The 21,352-nt window shown below is 44.3% G+C and overlaps 1 protein-coding gene across 6 annotated transcripts in view; it reads left to right on the forward strand.

Moving 5' to 3' along the window:
- ZBTB17 (zinc finger and BTB domain containing 17) overlaps nt 1-21,352 on the forward strand; it is a 293,373-nt gene that overhangs the window by 201,330 nt on the left and 70,691 nt on the right. For all 6 annotated transcript variants that reach the window (XM_069240107.1, XM_069240106.1, XM_069240108.1 and 3 more), the window contains 3 exons: nt 3,888-3,975; nt 7,992-8,108; nt 12,216-12,336. In XM_069240107.1, coding sequence (XP_069096208.1) covers nt 3,888-3,975; nt 7,992-8,108; nt 12,216-12,336 — 326 coding nt within the window. The remainder of the gene's footprint in view (nt 1-3,887; nt 3,976-7,991; nt 8,109-12,215; nt 12,337-21,352) is intronic.

Here is a 21,352-nt window from a genome sequence, read left to right on the forward strand (position 1 = left end):
GGAATTTGGGGAAGATCTGGATCATGACCTTCCCATATGAATTGTATATTAATAGTCCCTATTTAGAGAAATATATATTAAAGAATTAACACATACTGGTGAAACTCCTATTTCGTGAGTCACCGAAATGGCAAAGTATATATAGATATATATAACTGTCCGTCACTGGTTCTCAGGTATGTTAAGAAACTATATTAAGAATTCGGAACAACAAAAAATATAGATTAAGGGTATCAAGGGGTGGGAGTCCTTTTATATTAAACCATGATTCTTGCAGGACCTGGAGGAAAGAAAAGCCAAAAGAGGATACCTAACAGTAAAGAAAAGGTTGGCGGGGGAAAGACTTAGGAATATATAGAGAAGGATTAGTCTTCAAACTAAAGGGAAAACAGCAAGGGAGGGAAGACTGAGAATGGGGAGGAAGATAGACAAAGGGAGTAGTAGTATGGATGAAGGCCCCTGAAAGAATGCAAGGGGCCTGTGAGTCTAGAGGGGTTTCCCTCCATTTAGTCAACCTTATAAAACAGAAAAAAACACACAAATGATCCCTAGCAAAATGAAGAGTCAATGAAACAAGGGGAAAGGAAGGAGAAGGGTCGAGGGAGGGAAGAAAGGGGGGTCCGAAGATATGGGGTGTGAAAGAGGGCCAGAGAGAAAGCAGGGGTAACTGTATGGAGGGGAACTAGGAGTACAGGGCATTCTTCCCAATAACATCAAAAGAAAGGAGTAAGGATTTTTTTTTTTTGATGGACACTTCTCACAGCTGATTCCCCAACTTAAGATTATTCCCCAGGCGCCAGACTGTATATGGATACTTCTTATAAAAGTGCTCCTGCACCACATTTACTGGTGCTGGTCGGCCCCACATAGGTTTTGTTCTATCCCAGAAGTGACTGAGTGGAGCCAGGTATCCGCACCACTCCTGCATACTGATATTGGATCCTTTTTGCTTCACTCCCACTTTTCTGTCTTTCGACAACTCTCAAAATAAAATCCAGTGTGCAAGGGAATGATCTCTACTTCTAACACTACAAGTTTCAAACCATGCTGTGACCGCAGAAAATACATTTCTCAGACCCTCATGAGGTGTGTCTTTGTTGCTTGGGTTCTGGGAACAAGTCCAGCTCATGTTATGAGTGCACCCTCATGCACCTGAAGGGGATCTGCGACCACAAAGCTGTACATCGACTAACACAAGGAGAAGTCACAGGCCCCATGTAAGTCCTGCTCAATGGCAAATCAACTCCAAGTCCTGAGGCTTCTGCCACACAGAAGTCCCCTTTGCGATCGAAATTCTCTGCTAAGTTGAAGTACAGGTGGGAACTTCAGAAAATGAAATGGGTCTCTACCATGTTCCACCGCTCATTCTTGATCTGGATCTCTAATTGAGAGGCTGGGTCCACTGTTGATCCCTGGCCATCAGCGAAGCCCCAGCATGTCACTACGCACCAGTCTAAATACACACTTTACTTGGACTTAAATGAGGCTAGTGGGGTTGAATTTGCCTCTTGAGCCCCCAACTGACAGCAAGGGCTTCCTTTACTGTGGTAATTCAACTCACACATGGGGTCCTGGGCCTACAACTGCCTTCAGTTGAAGCCAAGACAAACACCCTTACAGAAGTTTTGGAACCTAGGTCAGCATCAACTGAGCCCTTGCTTACGTTCAACGAAGCCCTGACACCTTAATGTGTATGGTCCAGGCCCTGCTTGTGCCTGCCATTGAATTGATGGGTTACTGGATTCCACAGACTGGCCCCTGGTGACCCAGATTTCCTTACACAGCGCCTTACTCCAGAGAGTTTGGTGGTCCAGGCTTCCACCAGCAAGATGAGTCTCATTTCATTCCTTAAAATCCCCCAGACAGGGAGTTTAAGAGGATTGAAGTGCCTGAGGAAAGAACGTTGTCCTCAGCTAGCCTAGCACTAAGGTCAGTCAATGTGGCTTGTTTATTTGACCGATAATATGATGCCCACTGGGACATGGTCAGTGAGATCTTGCAGATGGCCTCAGAAGAACTTGGTGCCTCCATGGTTCAAACCATTCAAGATGGTCACAATGATGCCAAGTACGTGATTTGTGCTAGCGTTAATAGTACCAATTGTTTGGGACTAGCGGTTGGCAGCACTGTGGTGCTTCATCGCCATGCGTGGAGGCGATCCACAGGTTTCTCATGAGTACTTACAGGCGTACAGATATGCCTTGTAATGGCTCATGTCTGAGTTGGTGAAATGGCTGATTCAACCCTGAAACACTTTGGGGGTGGGGACATAGCACTCTCTCTGGGTCTTTTCTCCCCAGCCAAATTGTCTAATCACTAGTTCAGAAAATTCCTAGGCTACTTCTGGGGTTTGGCATACAGACAGCCCCCATCCCCACAGCTCCCTCTTTAGTCATTCCAGTCCTTTTGCGCTCAAGGGTGTGGATCTGGCAGGCAGCATGGAGACCATCCAAGGCAAGTCCTCACAGTCCCTTTGGCAGCAGCCTCCAACCGTTTTAGTGGCACACAACCATCTGGTGAGAACCATAATCCAGAACTTTCTCTCAGGGTAATGATCCACCACATCAGACAGATAGATCCTTAATGTTGTTAAGCATGGCCTCTACTGTTTCCTTCTGCTCCACAACACCTCCCTCCCACACAAAACCAGCTCTCGGATTAGCACTGGTTCATTATAATGCAGGTGGTGCAAGCTTTACTCTCCAAAAGAGCCATCAAGAGGGCTACAGAGTCGGAAATAGGGGCAGGTTGATAATCTCATAAATTCCTCATGCTGAAGAACAATAAGGTTTGTCTTTTCAGGCTCCAGTGACATAAGTATTTAGGATGACAGATTTGTGAGTGTACAAGTGGAAGAGAACTACTGTCTGCAACATAAGTTTGCAAAGCTTTTGGACTCTTCGAGACAGAATACCTAAAGTTCAATGTGACTGAAGTATTTTTTTCTTATCATATTATTTCTTCATGTCTTTTAGGGGAATATTGTTGTATCCTAACAGAACAAAAATGCTCTTATGTGTTAATTGGAGGGATATTGTCCGTTTGATGACATGGGGCATCTTCTCAAGTGACAACTACCACTGTTTGAATATTATCCTCTGAACTGCCCCATTTTCTTTTCATTTTCTATTTCCATTTCTTTTAACAAAAATATTCAAATTCCATCCTATGCCATGTCTCCTTTAGCTTTGGAGATGTTGCACTATCTGAAAGTTTAGAGGAACTTTAAAATTCTGCCTGGAAATATCAAAGTCCTCAAAACGTGTATTATTTAATCAATACCAATAAAGGGCTTTCCCAGTCAGAAAAGCAGTAAAAGCAACTATTTCCCATTGGATGGTCTTTAGAATTTTGAATTGCTGAGAAATTGTGCTTGACATTTTCACGGCAGACCAACGGCTTTTCAAGTACTGCTTCCCGTTTCAGACATGAACATAGTAGATCTGTGATCACGTCTCACACTTTTAAGCATTACACTTTACAAGAATCTTTTTCAAGAGTCCTGTGTCTATCAGCAAGATCTCTGCAGTCTGTTTGCATGATGCTTTATTCTAGCTCACAATTTGTACATCCTCAATCATTGTGGGCTGTGAAATTGAATGGCCAACCCTTTCAGAAGACCTATGTATCATATAATGTAGTTATTGTTTTTATCAATGTATACAAGATTTGTTTTGTTTTGGTAAAATAGCAAAAATTGTGGATTTTTAACTATGCAGATTCACTCAATTAAATAAACCAAATCTACTTTATTGTTTTTGCATAAAATGATTAATGTTGGGTGAGCCATGTACAATGCACTTGAGGAGTGGTTTCATTAATTAATTCTGCTAATTTTTTGAATTTTAAGCAAATCTCATCTGTATTCATATTTTGTGTTGCTGCAGATAGGGAATCTAAAAGCACATTTGAAGATTCATATTGCAGATGGGCCTCTCAAATGCAGGGAATGTGGCAAGCAGTTCACGACCTCGGGTACGTATGTTTTAAAATATAATGCCATTTAAGGCTGTGGAGTGTGCTGTACAATTAGTTACTCATTGCTTGGGACAAAATTGGAATATCAGCAGAGTACCATTAGGCTATGGCTGAAGGCATGCTTACTCGCTCTCGCTCTCCCACTCTCACCATGATGTTGGCATGGCTTCCTGTTATGTGATTTGAAATGTCAGTCTCCTCACATTTAAAGTGTAGGCTGTCCTTCAGATTACCCTAAGTGTTGGAAGGACTTTCAGTCTTTGGTTCACTATGCTGGAGCCTCTGTATGCTTATTTAGTCCCAACATTGAAAGGTAGACGAGAGTAGGTGTGTTCCTCCCACGCTGAATACCACAGTAGACAGGTCCTTGTGGCATTTCTAAAGGGTCATATTTCATATCTTTCTCTTCGTGGTATGCTGTTATGTTACATGAGGTCTTGATTTAAAAAAAAAAATTAATCCTTAAGGTGTGGAGTATGAGTCTTGAGTACTGGGCACCGTCATTGATGGTCATAAATAGAAAAATATTTTCAAAGCTCCATTAGGGGTGGGGGATTGTGTGTTTGTGAGTGTTTGTAAGGGGGGAAGATTCTTGATCAGTCCCTAACATATAAGCCAGAAATCTGGGAATTTGACATATCCTATCAGATGTTCCATTCAGTGTTTATTTTTCATTCAAATGAAAAAAATGTACATCAAACAGCATTGCAGAATAATGCCTCACTTTCCCTGAATTAAAAAACGTAGGCATGTAGGAAAATGCAGCCAGACAGGCAGTAGTCATAAAGAAACTGAAACAGACACAAACTTCAAGGAGGCAGCAACTCCAAATCCCATCATGATTAGTACTGGCAGTTTCTGCACCCACTCGGTTGAAATTTTTTCTGGCTCTTGGACACTCTTCGGGTTTTGTCACCCTTGTTGAAAATTAATTTGTCTCTGTTTCTTAGTTTGATTTCACTTGAAATTTTTGACGTCTTTGCATGTGTTCCATTGTTTTTCCTGAAGTTTTTTTAGTCTTTTGGATAGCTTTTATCACAAGAATGTTATCACATGCAAAGCATATTTAACAATGTTTCATATCTTAATGGTTTAAGAAGTGCCCCTTCCGTGGAAAGTTGAAAGCTTCCAATGACCCACATGCAGAATGTGAGGTCTCTCTTGCTTCTTCAAATTCAACAAGGGAATGTGAATTTTGGAGATTGTCAAGAATTGCGCTGAAAAACTGTGAGGGTATTCTAACATGAGAAAGGGAGCTCAAAAGGTAAACAATAGTGGCCATGGAATGGGATTCTTCCACTTCAACGACGACCTAAACCCAGAAGAGCTCACTGAGATTCGAGATCCAGGAAGAGGATAAAGCACAATTAACCGCTGCATTTTCAAAACTTGTGCCACTCCAGATCAATGATAAAATGTCTCTGCTTTGAACAGTGGTATAGTGATATCATGTTTATCTTCACTAATCAATAGAGCTTTATATATGATGTGGAAAAGAAGACCACATTAGATATCAAGAGACATGCCCTTGTCAGTTCATTTGATGTCACACCACTCTGACATGCCATTACAATTTCACGTCACTTGACATCAACAATAGAGCCCTGATACTGACACCAAAAGATTCAACATCAAAAAGAACCCTGTCGTTTTTCTCCATTTCATGTCAGTTCTCCTGACCCACCATCCTCTGCCTGTAACCGTGATTGCACCAGATGGCCCGCAGCAGATGCGGTTGCAGCAAGTAGGAGGCCCACACTACCATGTGCAGACTTTGTTGATTAAATTGTTTCTTTTTGCAAGGTGCTATTAAAGCCTTAACACGAGTCTCCATGGAGAGCAAACTATCTTGTCTCCCAGGCTTTTCACTTTAAATGTTTCCAGCACCTTATCTCCGTTATGACCATGTCTGTTATGTAGATGTCACTCTGACACAAAGTGTGACAATTGTCCTTAGTCTGTTGATGATGGTAGTTTTAGGATAAGGGGAATTTCCCCCCCTCTTAAATCCTCCTTCCATCTCCCTACTTCTGTCATCCTGTTTTATTGCTTCCTTTGTTCATTTAGTTCATTCCCTCTTGCCCCCCATTTCCTCCTGTTTCCGTTCATTCTTTTTCTTTACTCTGGTTTCTCCTGTTCCCTTTCTCCTGTTCCCTTTTTCCCCCTTAGCCTCATTCCTTCATTGCGCTTTGTGCTTTCCTCCCTGCCGCCACTCTGTACTTTCTTCCCTGCTGCCAGTCTGTGCTTTTCTCCATGTCACTGCTCTGTCTTTTTTTCCCTGTCGCCGCTCTGTGCTTTCCCCATGCTGCCACTCTGTGCTTTCCCCATGCTGCCACTCTGTGCTTTCCTCTCTGCTGCCACTCTGTGCTTTCTTCTCAGCTCCCCCGCTCTGTGCTTTTCTCCCAGCTCCCCTCTCTGCTTTTCTCCCAGCTCCCCTCTCTGTGCTTTTCTCCCAGCTCCCCTCTCTGTGCTTTTCTCCCAGCTCCCCTCTCTGTGCTTTTCTCCCAGACCCCCTCTCTGTGCTTTTCTCCCAGACCCCCTCTCTGTGCTTTTCTCCCAGACCCCCTCTCTGTGCTTTTCTCCCAGACCCCCTCTCTGTGCTTTTCTCCCAGACCCCCTCTCTGTGCTTTTCTCCCAGACCCCCTCTCTGTGCTTTTCTCCCAGACCCCCTCTCTGTGCTTTTCTCCCAGACCCCCTCTCTGTGCATTTCTCCCAGACCCCCTCTCTGTGCTTTTCTCCCAGACCCCCTCTCTGTGCTTTTCTCCCAGACCCCCTCTCTGTGCTTTTCTCCCAGACCCCCTCTCTGTGCTTTTCTCCCAGACCCCCTCTCTGTGCTTTTCTCCCAGACCCCCTCTCTGTGCTTTTCTCCCAGACCCCCTCTCTGTGCTTTTCTCCCAGACCCCCTCTCTGTGCTTTTCTCCCAGACCCCCTCTCTGTGCTTTTCTCCCAGACCCCCTCTCTGTGCTTTTCTCCCAGACCCCCTCTCTGTGCTTTTCTCCCAGACCCCCTCTCTGTGCTTTTCTCCCAGACCCCCTCTCTGTGCTTTTCTCCCAGACCCCCTCTCTGTGCTTTTCTCCCAGACCCCCTCTCTGTGCTTTTCTCCCAGACCCCCTCTCTATGCTTTTCTCCCAGACCCCCTCTCTATGCTTTTCTCCCAGACCCCTCTCTATGCTTTCCTCTCTGCCGCTGCTCTGGGCTTTCTTCCTGCAGCTGCCCACCGCTTTCTTATCTTCTGCTGCTTTCTTTCCCCTTTTTCATACTCTTTTGGTCCCATCCTCTTGAATACTTCCCAGTCCTCCTTACAGCCTCCCCGGTTTATACAGTTTTGGACCCTCCCATCCATGCATAATCTTCTGGTGCCCCACTGTGCATACTCTTTTGGCCATCCCCACGTGCATACTCTTTTGGCCATCCCCACGTGCATACTCTTTTGGCCATCCCCGCGTGCATACTCTTTTGGCCATCCCCGCGTGCATACTCTTTTGGCCATCCCCACGTGCATACTCTTTTGGCCATCCCCACGTGCATACTTTTTTGACAATCCCCACGTTTACGTGTTTTGACATCCCCACGTGCATACTGTTCTGTGTCCCCCCCCCACCCCACCCAAAATGGCATACTCTTTTACACACGTACTCTTGTGGTCCCCATTACACTTCTGGCAGAGTTAGGAAAGCAGAAGCACCTGTGAGAGAGAATTTTACCTATGTCCTTTTTATGCTAAGCGTGAATGTGGATCAACTAGCAGAGTCCTACAATCTGAATGGATCACCCGTTTCTGCAGTGGAATAGGAGGGGTGGGGTTGTAGTTGAGAGTACATTTTCTTTAGATGCAAATTTTGTGCTCCGAAGTTTTTGTGTTGCAGCATTGTAGCTTACACGTTTTTATAATCCACTTTTATACCTCATTTGTTCCTTTAACATAATTCTTTTTGTTTGTAGCAGGGGCATTAGAAGTGGGTTATAGAAATGCATCCCCTGGCTCGACTGACTCTGTATTGTGTACTTTCAAGGCAACCTGAAGAGGCACCTCCGAATCCACAGCGGGGAGAAGCCCTACGTGTGTGTTCACTGTCAGAGGCAGTTTGCAGACCCAGGCGCACTGCAGCGACATGTCCGAATCCACACAGGTAATTGTTTTCACAGTAAGGAAGCTTCATTCAATGGCTGACATAAGAATGCGTCATTTGGCTAACATTGGCAGACTTTTGCTGCAAGCACTGCATGTATCTGATAGAAACCTCTAGCGTCAGATCCCTTACTGTAGTATATCGTCCCTCCTCCCCCTCCCCCTGTTTGCTGTGTCTGAGGAGCCAGGAAAAGGGACCATGGCTCCAAGGTCTGAGCAGGTTGCAGGACCATGAATTCGAAGGCCGTCCGCGAGTGGGCCATGAAGCTTCTGGCCACTCACCACACAACTCTGCACCGCTCTAGGTCCTGCTTGTGAGGAAGTCCCAGGACTGCTCTCTGAGTTGCTCACGCCATTCATTGTTGCAAACCCGGACATCTTCAGGTAAGTCCCACAAGTCCAAGAAGTCGAAGGGCTCTTTGGGGCCGGTCCCATTTATTGGACGAGGACTAGGAACCACGCAGAAAAAGTCCAGGCTCCACTCCCAGGTCGTCCCTGTGGAGCCCGTGCCTGACACTGGGTCCGCTCCACGTTTCCCTGTGCCCAGCTTCGTGAGTTTTGAGCTGATGAGTCTCATTTTTGGGTGGTCAGACCCCTCCTGAGTGTCTTTGGGTCCCATGGACTCCAACTGAGAATCCACCGGCAGGTCCACCATCTGCGCTAGACAGGACCTCAGAATCTGTTGGTGTATCCGGATCGGCCCTGATTGCAACTTTGTGACCTTCCCTTGGGACCATTCCAGTAGTGTTGTTCCCGGCTCTGCCGACACCCATCCGCGATGCCAAACCTATTGTGATTCCCAACACATATACAGAGCCAAAGTACGTCACGTAACATCGGTTCCGGGGCTGACCAGGCCCACACTTCTGAACCGCAGAAGGGGCCCGATTTCCATAAAGGAGACCAGTCCGTGTCCTTTGCAGACAACACCTGGTGTGAGGAGTTGGGTGATGCCAGTGGTCTGGACACCTCGCCAGACACTGGCCTCTTCTGTCCGCTGACGGTGACTATGGAGGAAGGTGCTCCCTTTGCATTGGTGGCCCAAAGGGCGGCTGAGGTCCTGGACCTCCAGCTGCCCACTGTTAAGGTCAAGACAATGTCTTGACCGAGATGGTTCAACCTGGGCTGTTTCCCTAAGAACGTTCACTCACCCTTAATGAAGCCCTCACTGATTCCCTGGGCCAAACCCGGCACAGGCACTTATGTACACAGGACTATTTCACGCCGCCATCACCTACGCCCAGGAACCCAGCCTTCCTCACCCAGCATCCCACCCCTTAGAATCTGGTGGTCTAGGCTTCTACCTCCAGAATCAGTCCTGATGCGTTCCCTGCCACACCCCCAGTCACACCCTCAGCTAAGGAATCCAGGGCTTGGAAAGAGGATTTTCTCTTCTACCAACCATGCACTGTGGTCAGTGGACACTGCATTCGTATTCTGCTGATATTCCCATATGGCATGGGCTACATTTCCTCATGTGCTGCCTATGGTCATGGAGTAGGACCGAGCTACAGATTTCAAAGTTATTACTGAGAGGAGAGAAGCAGCAATGTTCATTGTCAGATGTGCATTAGATGCAACTGACTCACTGGGCAATGCACTTTGACGTTGCCTGGCTGGGGATGACGGACTTTTCGGGGGATGTCCTTGCATCCCTTGTGGACATGCCCTTTTTGGCAACAAGGTGGATTCAGCACTTGAAGGATTCATGGACAGTAGAGCCACTGCAAGGTTGTTGGGGCTCACTATGGCCCCACAATGCTGCATTCCATTTTCAGCAGCTTCGGTAGGGGCCATGAACTGCGTACTTTCTGTCCTAGCCATCAGCGGCACCAGGTATCTCGGTCCTTTTGCGTTCAGAGCTCCCAAAAGTGGGACCCAGGACCCACCACCTCTTGCAAGCACAGCCTCAAAGCACCTTTAACTTGACCTCCACCATCATGAGCATTAGTGGCAGCATTCAGCACCCTGTGTCTCAGTGGTGGGAAATCACTTCCGACAGATGGGTGCTTCAGATCGCCCTACCTTTCCAGCAGACACCAACAATGTTGTCACTGTCCCTGATCGGCTGACAAATGACCACCTTTGAGTCTTGTGACAGCAAGTACAGGCCCTTTTGGCGAAAGAAGCCTTTGAAAGAGTACTGACGGTAGAGGTAGGTCGTGGTCGCTAGTCACGCTACTTTATGGTGCCGAAGAAGGATGGAGGTCTTCATCCTGTCCTATCCCAGATCTGTATCCTCTTAACGTCTTCCTGAAAAAGGAAAAATTCATGATGGTCACTTTTGTTCAGATGCTATCTGCCCTCGACCCTAGATGAAAGTGCTGGGATTGCAGGACGTCTCCTTGCCTGACCACAGGAGTTATCTACAGTCCACAATAGGCCAAGAGCATTATCAGTGTGCTGTGCTCCCCTTTGGCCTTACTAGTGTCCTCTGGTGTTCACCAAGGTGGTGGCTGTGGTTCTGTCTCATCTGCGGAGGTCAGGGATTCCATTCTTCCCCTACCCTGTTGACTGGCCTTTGAAGGTGGACTCACCCCAGGTAGTTGTTTCCCACCTCCAGACTAAGGCAGACCTACTGCACACCTGACACCCTTTCATTGGAGCAGTTCTGAATACAGTGCAGTTTCAGGCTTATCCTCCAGAACAGATTTTTGGGCTACGATTCCAATGTTTCAGCATCTATCCTGGAATTTGGTGAGACTGACTCTAAGGCTGCTGAGTCTTATGGCTTCCTGCAATTAAACCATGCCTGGTGGCATACGCAAGCTCTGCAGTGGAATCTAAAATCCCAGTGGGCACAACATCAGGGTAATCTCTCGGACCTTGTCCAGATATCAGAGGGTACTGCCAAAGATCTGCAGTGGTTGCTCACGGACCACAATTAGGTCAGCGCCAAACTCCTCAGCGCCAGACCCCTCTACCTTCCCCCACCAAGATCTCTCAGTATTGATGGTTGTGTCACTCCTGGGTTGAGGTGGAGCACAGAACACTCTGGTCTCCAGCGGATTCTCACCTCACATCAACCTTTTGATACTGTGAGTGATTCGCCTAACTTTGAAAGCCTGCCTTCTTCCATCAAGGGAATGCTGGTTCACGTATAAATGGACAACACCATTGCCATGTTGTGTTGCAGCGGGCGAGGTGGGGTCGTGGGCCCGTGTCAGGGCATTTTGCTGGTGACTCAACATCTGGCAGGCTCTTTTCTACATCAGTCATCCTAAAGACTCCCGGGTGGTTAATCAATTCAATCCTTTCTTGGATTTGATGGTATGAAAAAAGCCAAAGCAGTTCATAAGATAACCATCTCTAGAAGGATTGTCCTCTGTATCAAAATGTGCTACACAATGGCTAAGACGCAACCCCTGGGGGTTTTAGAGCTTTATTCCATCAGAGTTAAAGCTGCATCCACTGTGCTAGCAAGAAAAGTCCCGGTCCTGGACATCTGTCAGGCACCTATGTGGGCTTCACTACACGTTTGCCAAACACTACTGCCTAGACTGTTAGGTCTGACATGATTGTGCAGTTTGACTTCTTAGTATACCAGTCTGCATTCTCCCTCGGAAGAGACTGCTTTGGTACCTATTCTAAAGTAAGGAATCTGCAGCTAATAGTCTCTATCAGTTGAAAAAGTTTCTTACCTTCGGTAATGCCTCATCCAATACAGAGACTATCTAGCAGCAGATTTCCTACCTACCGGTCCATCCTCCCCATTCTGTGAACTGTGTTTCTCACATTTACAATATCCTTCAGGACCTTACGTTGTCACACTGGTCATTCCACGTCATTTTTGCTCCGTACTTCTGGTACAGAAAAATAGTCATGCACTGAGGTTAGCGCACTAGGATGGTGCCTATATAGTCACTCTGAAAGTGCAGACGTTTGCACGCGAAGCAGAATGATGTCAGGGAACCAGATCCAATCTGACTCCTGAGGATTATTCTAAGGTAAGTAATCTGCGGCTAGATGGAATTTCTACTAGATAAGACGTTACCAAAGGCAAGTAACTTGGTGGTTTGAGTTAGTTTTTCCATATTGTGGTTTATGCAGTATTCGATTAACAAACCTTGTGTCTTCCTGATCACTTATTCTCCATGTCCTCCAACAGGGGAAAAGCCATGCCAGTGCCTAATCTGTGGAAAGGCCTTTACTCAAGCCAGCTCACTAATCGCACATGTGCGGCAACACACAGGAGAGAAGCCGTATGTGTGTGAACGATGTGGCAAAAGGTAAGAACCAATGTATCTTGACTCTTTTTCACCATACATTTTCAAGAGGATTAACTTCTCTACAGAACTAATACGTATATTAATTCGGAAAGGATCATGGTGTACCGTGCCATCAAAGTGGTACGTCCCTCTGCCCCTAACAGCAGGGAGCAGTTCCTCTTCTAGGCCACTTGACCCTCACAGACTTTACATCCTAGGGAGTATTCTGGTAGTCCAGTATCATTTCTTTTGCACTGCTTATATGGTGCTGTCCACACCATCAGGAAAGATTAAGGCTATATCGGCCACCCAAAAGCAGGCCCCTCGCCTTAGCCCTGAAATGTAGTGTATCCTGCTCACTGGTTCAATACTTTACCCAGACTTCAACACCTACTAGAAGTGGAGAAGTGTGGCTCAATGGTTAGAGCGGCAGACCCTGATGCAGAGATCTGGACCGGGACCAGGGTTCAATTCCCACCTCGGCGGGTCTTGGGCTCAATTCCCTTGGACCAGATAATTCTCACCTCAGTGCCTAATCTAATTAATGGGTCCCACTCTGTAACTCTGGGCAATAGCTTGCTTAATCTCCACGACGGCCCTCACAGCGCTTGGATGCCTGGCTTCACCCTGGGACTGTCCAGGAGTGGGCGTCTCACTGGTAAAAGCCAGGAAGGGTTCCACAGCGGTATGCCTACATCTCCTTAAGACCCTAACGGATGAGTAGTGCGCTATACAAGTGCAAAGTTTACAGTTTACTATATTGTTTCCTATCTTTCAAGGACAGTACTTTGCCTCTGCCACAACTGTATCCCTATTAGAGTGCATTATGCACATTGGATGTGGTGTATTCCATATCCTCATAAGATCATATACGCTTTCATCTTTTCAAATCCCTTATCTTCGCATTTATCCTGACATCGCCCCCCAGCCCTTACTTCTAGAGCATAACCATCCTTTGGGTTCAAATAGCAGTTCTGTGCCTTATTCCAGACATCAACCATAGTGTGTTTTCAAGCCCCAGGAGATGCTTCTCATCCTTAAACCCAGCTTTCAGGATCAAGAGCTTATACTGCTCTGTATCACTCCCATCTTAGTGTGTATCCACCTTCAGTGGTTACCTATTTTCATATCTTTACGTCTTCTGTAATAGCCATGTTTTCAGCTCCTTCATGAATTTCACATGATCTTTTGTGTTGTGTAGTTTGGCAGACAAGGAATTCCAGAGATTTGTCACAGGGACTGAGAAAGAGGATTCTCCAATGGACTTTCTCTTATAGTCTATAGCAGCCAGTTGAGGTTCTTATCTAGAGCATAGTGTCCTATTTTGGAATTGTGAGAACACATATTGTAAGTGCTGTGGGTTTATCTTTGGACTGTTTTGTGGATGATGAGGAGTGTCTGAATAGTTTTAAGTGTGCTTTTGATAGCCAGCATAGTGTTTAAAGCACTGGAGTTATGCTCTTTTAGGTTGAGGCTTGCTATAGTTTTTTGGATCCTTTGTAGTTTTCATAGTGTAAAGCATGGGTCGCCTAGTCCTCATCAGCCTCTTCCCCTTTCAGTTAATGGGACTTCTTTGACTGCACCATTGTTCAACAATGAAGATTCTCCAGATGATCATGTATAGTATCAAACTGTGTTATTGACGCCAATCTCTGAGGATAAAACCTCAGTCTCTCCCCTGTTTACCAATTCCTTCAGGGCAGGTAGGTAAATTCTAGGTCCTTATTTAATAGAGTGTCCCTGAAAAATTATTTTTCAGTATCAGTTGGACTGTTTTCACTGTAGTGTTTATTGTGAAAAATCTGTGGCATGGTAGGCCCAGTACCTGTTTCCCTGTGGCCTACCCAATTAAATGGGAAGTTGTTGCTGTCTTGTCTGCTTGTGTGTGGACTATTAAAGCTTGAACCCAGCTGTAAAGCAATGGAGCAGTGTACAAAGATGGAAAGCAATAATACGGGGTAAGGGTAGGGTAACCAAATGTCTGAGATTTACTTGGCCAGACCAGGTGTTCCAAAGTATTGTCAAATTTGTTTAAATTGCCACATGACCCTTGTTTTCAAAGAGGGAAGTCTTGAGCACAAAAAGAGAAGTCTTCAATCGCGCTTGTTTAGGGTTGCTCAGAAGTACTCACTGAGTAGCAATTATATTTACACATAAAGTGTTTTAAAGTTGCACTTAAATCCTGTTATTACCATTTAACCGTTTTTTGGTACTTTTGTGCAGCATTGTCATCAGTTTTCTGTCAGTGAGTGCTGTCAATGAAGTCACTTTGTACTCCTTGATCACTGCAGTATTACAGTGCTACTTCGTCTGAGATGTCCTGGCTTTGGTTTTCAAAATGTGTTCACCCTAAGAAATTATGAGAGTGAGAGCAGCAGGTGGACAAATAGGTCAGCAGATGGTGAGGGGCAGTTTCATATATCTCTGGGGTTTTTCATTGACCAGAGGCAAGGTGATTGGTGTTGCAGCATTTCATAAATGAAGATCCATATGTCCAATGTATTTTTCAGTAATAGTTAAGTGCTAAATAACCACCAGAGGTTAGCTTCTTCTAAGAGCACCAACATGATGTAGACCTACCTCTGTGTTTTGAAACGTGATGAAACGGTTCAGGATTTTTTTAAAAGCTACAGAAGCTACTTGCAAACTAACTTCTGTAGTTTTGTAGTGTAATGTATTATAATTGCTTTTATATAGCGCTTACGCCCCACTTAACAGAAGTGAGCTCTACATAAATATTGCAATACAATACAGTACCTCTGTAGATTGCTCTCCTGTGACTAATGGAAACTGCTGCCACCTTGGGTTAAGATTACAAATTGCTATTAAAAAGTGACAGTAAAAACTCCATATCGGGTACTTGTTATTGTGTGGCTTGACAGCGCAGCTGTCACCAGACAACTTGTCAGTATTACCAGGAGAGGGCTTTGGTTCCATCCACATGTTGTAAGTCAGGAGTACATGTTTTGATTGGGCAGAAGTTGAGCACTTCCACAAAAAACTGCTTGCTCTTAACATAACTGTCATCATTTTGTTTATCCAGTTGCCAGAGCTTGAAGGTTTAAGGGAACACACCACATTTTAATGCTGAAAAAGTGTTTTAGAAAACTAGATAGTTTACTGTGTTTATCTCTGGCACAGATAGGAGGAGGGCAGTCATTAACACACATGGATTTTTGTCTGGCTTGGTAGTGCTTTCATAAACCAGACCTATTGCCATTGCCAATGCTTGTCATGGTCTGGCATGGCAGTGCAGCTGTCACCAAACAATTAAGCAAACATCAACCGAGAGGGGCTTAGGTTCAGCCCACACATTGGGAGCTAGGAGTACATGCTGTAAAAGTGTCTTAGGTAGCGAGATAATTTATTGTGTTTGTCCTTCTCTGGCAGCAGCAAAGATGGGAGGAGGGTAGTTACTAACCTACATGTATTTTAAGGTGTGTCTTGGCAAGTCACCTGACCCTTTTCACGTACACCAAAGTTATTCCACAGTTCTTTCCCTCCACACAAAGTATATTAATTCCCAGACTATTTACTGGTAATGCTTCATGTTACCATACAGTATTCCTTCAACGCCAAACCTATTGACATTACCAATGCTTGTTAATTATTTTTTCTCAAATACCACATTCCACATTTTTTACACTTTCTGTGAGGTGGGGGCATATGTGTGCGCTAATTCTGCATTCCTTTGAGATTAGTTAGTACAACAGCCCTGTTGCGAAAGTATGACAGCTCATTGGGAGACTTTAAAGTAATTTATGCAATATTGAACCAAACCTTAAAGGCAGGATATTATGGTGGCCATTAATAATGGTCCACCCAGGAAAATAGTATAGGAAATGGATAATACCTCTTGGTGCCTGTGCCCATCTTCATGGTTTCGCTTCACAAGCAAAAAAAAAAAAACAAAGATTTGCCATTATCAAGATATTTCCTTCTTTAGATTCATAACTCTAATAATGTTTTTTTAATATAGTGGCTCATACCCCGCCCCCTTCTGCCATTTGCAAGGGTTTTACATAACAGAATTTAGTGGCCATGCATGAGTCACATGTAAGCTGAATGGAGTTTATTGATCCAGAAGCACTACACAGTAGCGGAGGATGGACACACAGGAGCTCCTCTTCTGTCAACACCAGTTCAGCTGTCACTAATCCATACACATTCCAATAGCCTCACATCATGACATTCTTTTGAGGAATACCCAGATCACGGGATTCCATAAGCAAGATGCACTCAGCACAGTAGTAAGTAGTGCATATCTTCCCTTCTCCCAGAACAACACAAACACACTAGACTAAAAAGAATAAGATGTCCATATACATCAACAACATAACACAACTGACAAAAGAAGTACAGAGAACCTTCAGGTACGAAACCACAAAAAAACGAAACGCACACAGACATCCACAACACCACCAATAAAACAGGTACAGGGAACTCTCAGGTACGAAACCTGCTTGGTATAATTATGAGCCTAGAACTTATGTCTACTTGCAGCCTGGGATGTCCCACCATCATTTTGAACTCCACTGGGTGATGGGTACATATGCTTCTGTGCAACATTGCCCGAAACATCTTCACTCTCATCAGGCACATTGCTAACCTCAACAACTTTTGCTAGATTCCAACAGCATCCGCCACTAATGGAATTACCACAGACCACCTCCATCCTAATAGGACTGCTGAACTTACTCCTCCCTTTCTGCACATGGACTGCTGAACTTACTCCTCCCTTTCTGCACATGGACAGCAGAGTTAATAAGAACCATTTCACCAATTTTAACAGCGACCAAATTGGCTCCTTTATGGGTTTTTTTTGGTCATACCAGTTTTTCTGTTTTTCTTGTGTGAACCCCACATTCTTTTCTCCAGGGACATCAGCTCCACATCAGACTCTCGTGTCATCCATTATGACATCCATTCAGGACAGAAAGATATTAGCCTTCCTGCTCCTTAGAAGTTCAGAAGGGATAATTTGTTGGCAGAATGGGGTGTTGTTCTAAAGAACCACAGCATACTATGCACAGATTTCACCACATTGCTATTCACACTCCGACCATCTGATTCATACTCTCTACAAGGCCATTTGTTTGTGGGTGGTATAAGGAACTTCTCAGGTGCCTGACTCCACGTGACAAAAGAAAACTCTGCTGTTTTTTTTTTTTAAACTAACGAACTGCATACCATTATCAGAGATAAAAGACTCAAGAAATCCCTCCCTTAGAAAGACTTCTCTAAGAAACTCAACAATTGTACGCACAAAAGGATCTCTGTCCATTTTGATCTCAGTCCATTTTGAACCATAATTGACCAAACCTACTATGAATTTAGCACCTCTGGGTAATGAATCATATGGTCCCATGATACCTATAACCCAGCTTGACCCATGGTCCAGCGGGACACTCAGTCAGCATGAGGGGCAGGGTAGACACCTTTAATCTTTGGTCAGCTGTGTTGCATACCAGACAGTTTTCCACCACTTCATGTATATCAATTTTTATTCTTGGATACAAAAAGGATTTGTGAATGTTTCCTGGTAAGGGAAGAACCAAGATGAACCTCATGAGCATTTCTGATTATACCACATCTCATGGTATGTGGAGGAATCAACTTGTCCGACCTTAACAGAAGACAAATACTCAACAGAAATTATATCACTCATTTTGCAAAAGGGCTATAACAACGGTGAGAGAGCCTTCTCCCTAGGCCAACCTTCCCTGGCTAGGTCTGTAATTCGCTGCTTTATCTGGTCCCCTGACATAGCTTTCCTCCATTCTTCTTCAAAACAGACCTTTAACTCTGGAATTCGTAGAGAAGCCACTAAGCAGTCTTCATAATCTTCATCCAGCAAACCAGACAACTTTACATCACTCATCATGCCTTTTATAAGAAAAGGAAAGAAAGTCTGCTCTTCTGTTGCTTCCCCCAGGAATCTGGGTTATCAGGCCTCAAATATTCTGCTTGCCCACTCACTATGGCGAGTCCTATTTTATGAGGTCGAGCTATTTTTTGAACTTACTCACCCCTTCTGAGTTTACATAGAACAGGTGTTCTGTTCAGTCAGAAATTGAAGGAGGCCTTTAAATCTTGTTATTGTCACATTTGCTCTGAGTTCAGAGACAGAGGTCAAAAGTCAGTTTCTTAGTTAATTTTCCTTCTCACTGCAAGTTCCAGGATTTTGTCAGTTTTTCCCTAAAACACAACATTTAAAAAGGCAAGTCATCTGTACAAACATTTCAAAATATATTTCAGTGATTGTTTAAGCCTATTATTTGTACTTCTGTGTGATGAAAAAAAATGTTTACAGGGTGAAGACAGAGCACAACACCTTACTTAGTGATGTGCAAAGAATAAATATGTTTTCTGAAACCAGATTTTCACGTATTTGGTAATACATTATATAGTTTTATCAGGAAAGCTGCAAGCTGGATTAATTTTGGGCATTTATTGGAAATTTTCAGCCTGTAAATGACAGTGTGTGACCACATCAGGCTTTAGTTATATATTTATTAAAAGTGAGTGTTTAAACATAAACCCTCCTGCCCTGGTAGCAATGCTATTGGTACACTAAGAGGCAAGTAATGGATCATTTGTTCCCTATGTTGGCTAGATTATTTGTATATGTAGTGTAAACATTTAGTTTATGTAATGGCACAAAGATGTTTGTGAGTACAGCAAAAATGCTGCACTCACATATTTGAAGGTACACTCATGTGAGAATGAAGAAAAAGGTGACTCGATAAACAAAAATATTTGCCTAGGATCACACAATTTGAGACCTGGATACTGGTCAGATACATAACAGTTATGGTCGAGTAGATTATTCAAGTTATTCGACCCGCAGGTCTAGTAAAGTTTTTATGATTTTTCCAGGCCTGCTTATATCATATTAAAATTGGATCAACTTTGTAGACAGCCTTAAAATCTGAGGTGAGCAACACTTGCTCCCACCACCTCCACCCCACTAACGATATTTACCAATGGTTTGTGGTCTGTGGCAATTTAAAACATCTTCCCCACACATACATGAAGAATGTCTTTGTAGCCCAGCAGCAGGCCAACAACTACACTACACTACAGCTGAAGACTCATTGTACACGTCTGTGTAGGTGTGTGAAACCACTCATCAAAAGAACCATGGAAAATAAAAACACACACAACTAAAAACAATAAAGTGACTATACTGCATAGCTGGAAAACCCCTCTAACCAAATGTAATGCCAGAAGTAGTAAAGGCTGCAGTACGCTCCAAAAGGCAGACGAAAGGGTGTGTGTAACACCATCTGTCAAATAAACTAGTGTGCGTATCACCGAGAGAACATGCACAAAATTTCACAAAAAGCCATCCAATGGGTGTGGCTCACCATGTAGGAAAACACCCCACATTAAATCTGATATGATAGGTATGCTTGTCACGGTGAGTATTACAGACTGTCAGATTAACTGCTGTGCGTATCAACCTAACAGTATGCCACACGGCTGAGAAACAATTGCACCTTGCTCAAAGAAAATAAACTTACAGTTCGAGATAGATGTGCACATTACTGCATAGCAACACGCATAATTTTGAAGAATTCACAGCTGCTGCACACCTGCACGATTGTGAATCCTGCGCACCAAATGTTCACTGCTTATAGAAATAACAGAAATAAATTATTTATACACTCAACAACGATGTCGACACTTTTCTAACTTGTAGCTGGTCAACAAGGCAGTATGCGCACTGACAAAATTGGGCAGTAATGCCGATCCGAGATAATGATGCGCAGTAAGCAGCAATGGCTCAACATTCTCTCCAAGATGGCTTCCTAATGTAAGTGGGCTGGATTGCTGCATGTGAGTTGAAGGTTACGCAGCACCAGAATGTCCTTCCAAGATGAAAGCATTATAACTAGACCACTGGCAGAAAGAATCTAAGGGTGGCACACCAGCAGGCCCAGTGACGAGAAGAAGCTGAAGAAAATGGTGGCTGCCCCAACCCTTTTTTAACTTAACAGCCGGAGACTAGTTTCTGACCAGAGGCACAGGAAACCTGCATAAACTTGCGCTGCCTTAAATTAAAGTTAATCAAGTCCACTGGCCAGAGACGAGACCAGCAACGCAGCGCAGTCACCCCTTCACAAGAGGAACACAAATAAGGTGCCAACATCAATCTGTGCATCAAATCTGGGTCAGTAAGTTTACACCGTTGCTCCGCGGGATAGCTGCACAAAGTGAAAATGCAGGTACACTGGGTAGCTGCCGTATGCACAGGATAATCATTTTATAGTGACCACACCAGAGTCACATGTAAGTTGAGTGAAGTTTATTGATCCAAAAGAGCTACACTGTAGCAGAGGACGGACATGCAGGAGCTCCTCCACTGCCAGCACCAGTTCAGCTGTCACCAATAATTAATACACATCCCAAGAGCCCCACATCATGACATTCCTTTAAGGACTACCCAGATCACAGGATTCCATAAGCAAGAGCCACGCAGCACATTCAAAGTATTACCCAGAAGTAACTTGCACTGAGATCAACTACCCTTAAATCTCTTCCCTCTGAAAGATGGATATTTGAGACAGTCTTGCTTGGACCTGCAGACCTCCAGGTAGCTCGGTGGCAAGTGCTTGATTCATAGAGCCATTCTGCCAGATCAGGAGTTCCAAACTTTGAAGACTCTGAAAGCACCTTAAGGGCAATGGGTGTCCATCCTGCATTCATGAGAGAGTGAATGAATTACCAGCTTCAAACGCCATATTGGTGTTCGGCTACAGTCGTACAGCTAAAGGTACTAATTGAGAGTCTAGAATGGAATTATCCTATTGCAGCAGCAATTTAATCTGTGGCAAGTAAAAATAATGGATGGGACCTTCTGTCCCTCTTATTATTCAAGAAACTGTAGTAGGAGAAACCCTAGCCTGGCAAAACAAAGTGAGGTGCTATTGGGTTTTCCACATATTTGTGACATTTTTCAGTTTATTTTTATTGAAATATACCAACAGAAATGGTAAAAAATAAAAAAGAAAACCTCAAAGGTAACAGATAC

This window comes from Pleurodeles waltl, chromosome 6, assembly GCF_031143425.1.
Source record: "Pleurodeles waltl isolate 20211129_DDA chromosome 6, aPleWal1.hap1.20221129, whole genome shotgun sequence".
NCBI classification, from domain to species: domain Eukaryota; kingdom Metazoa; phylum Chordata; class Amphibia; order Caudata; family Salamandridae; genus Pleurodeles; species Pleurodeles waltl.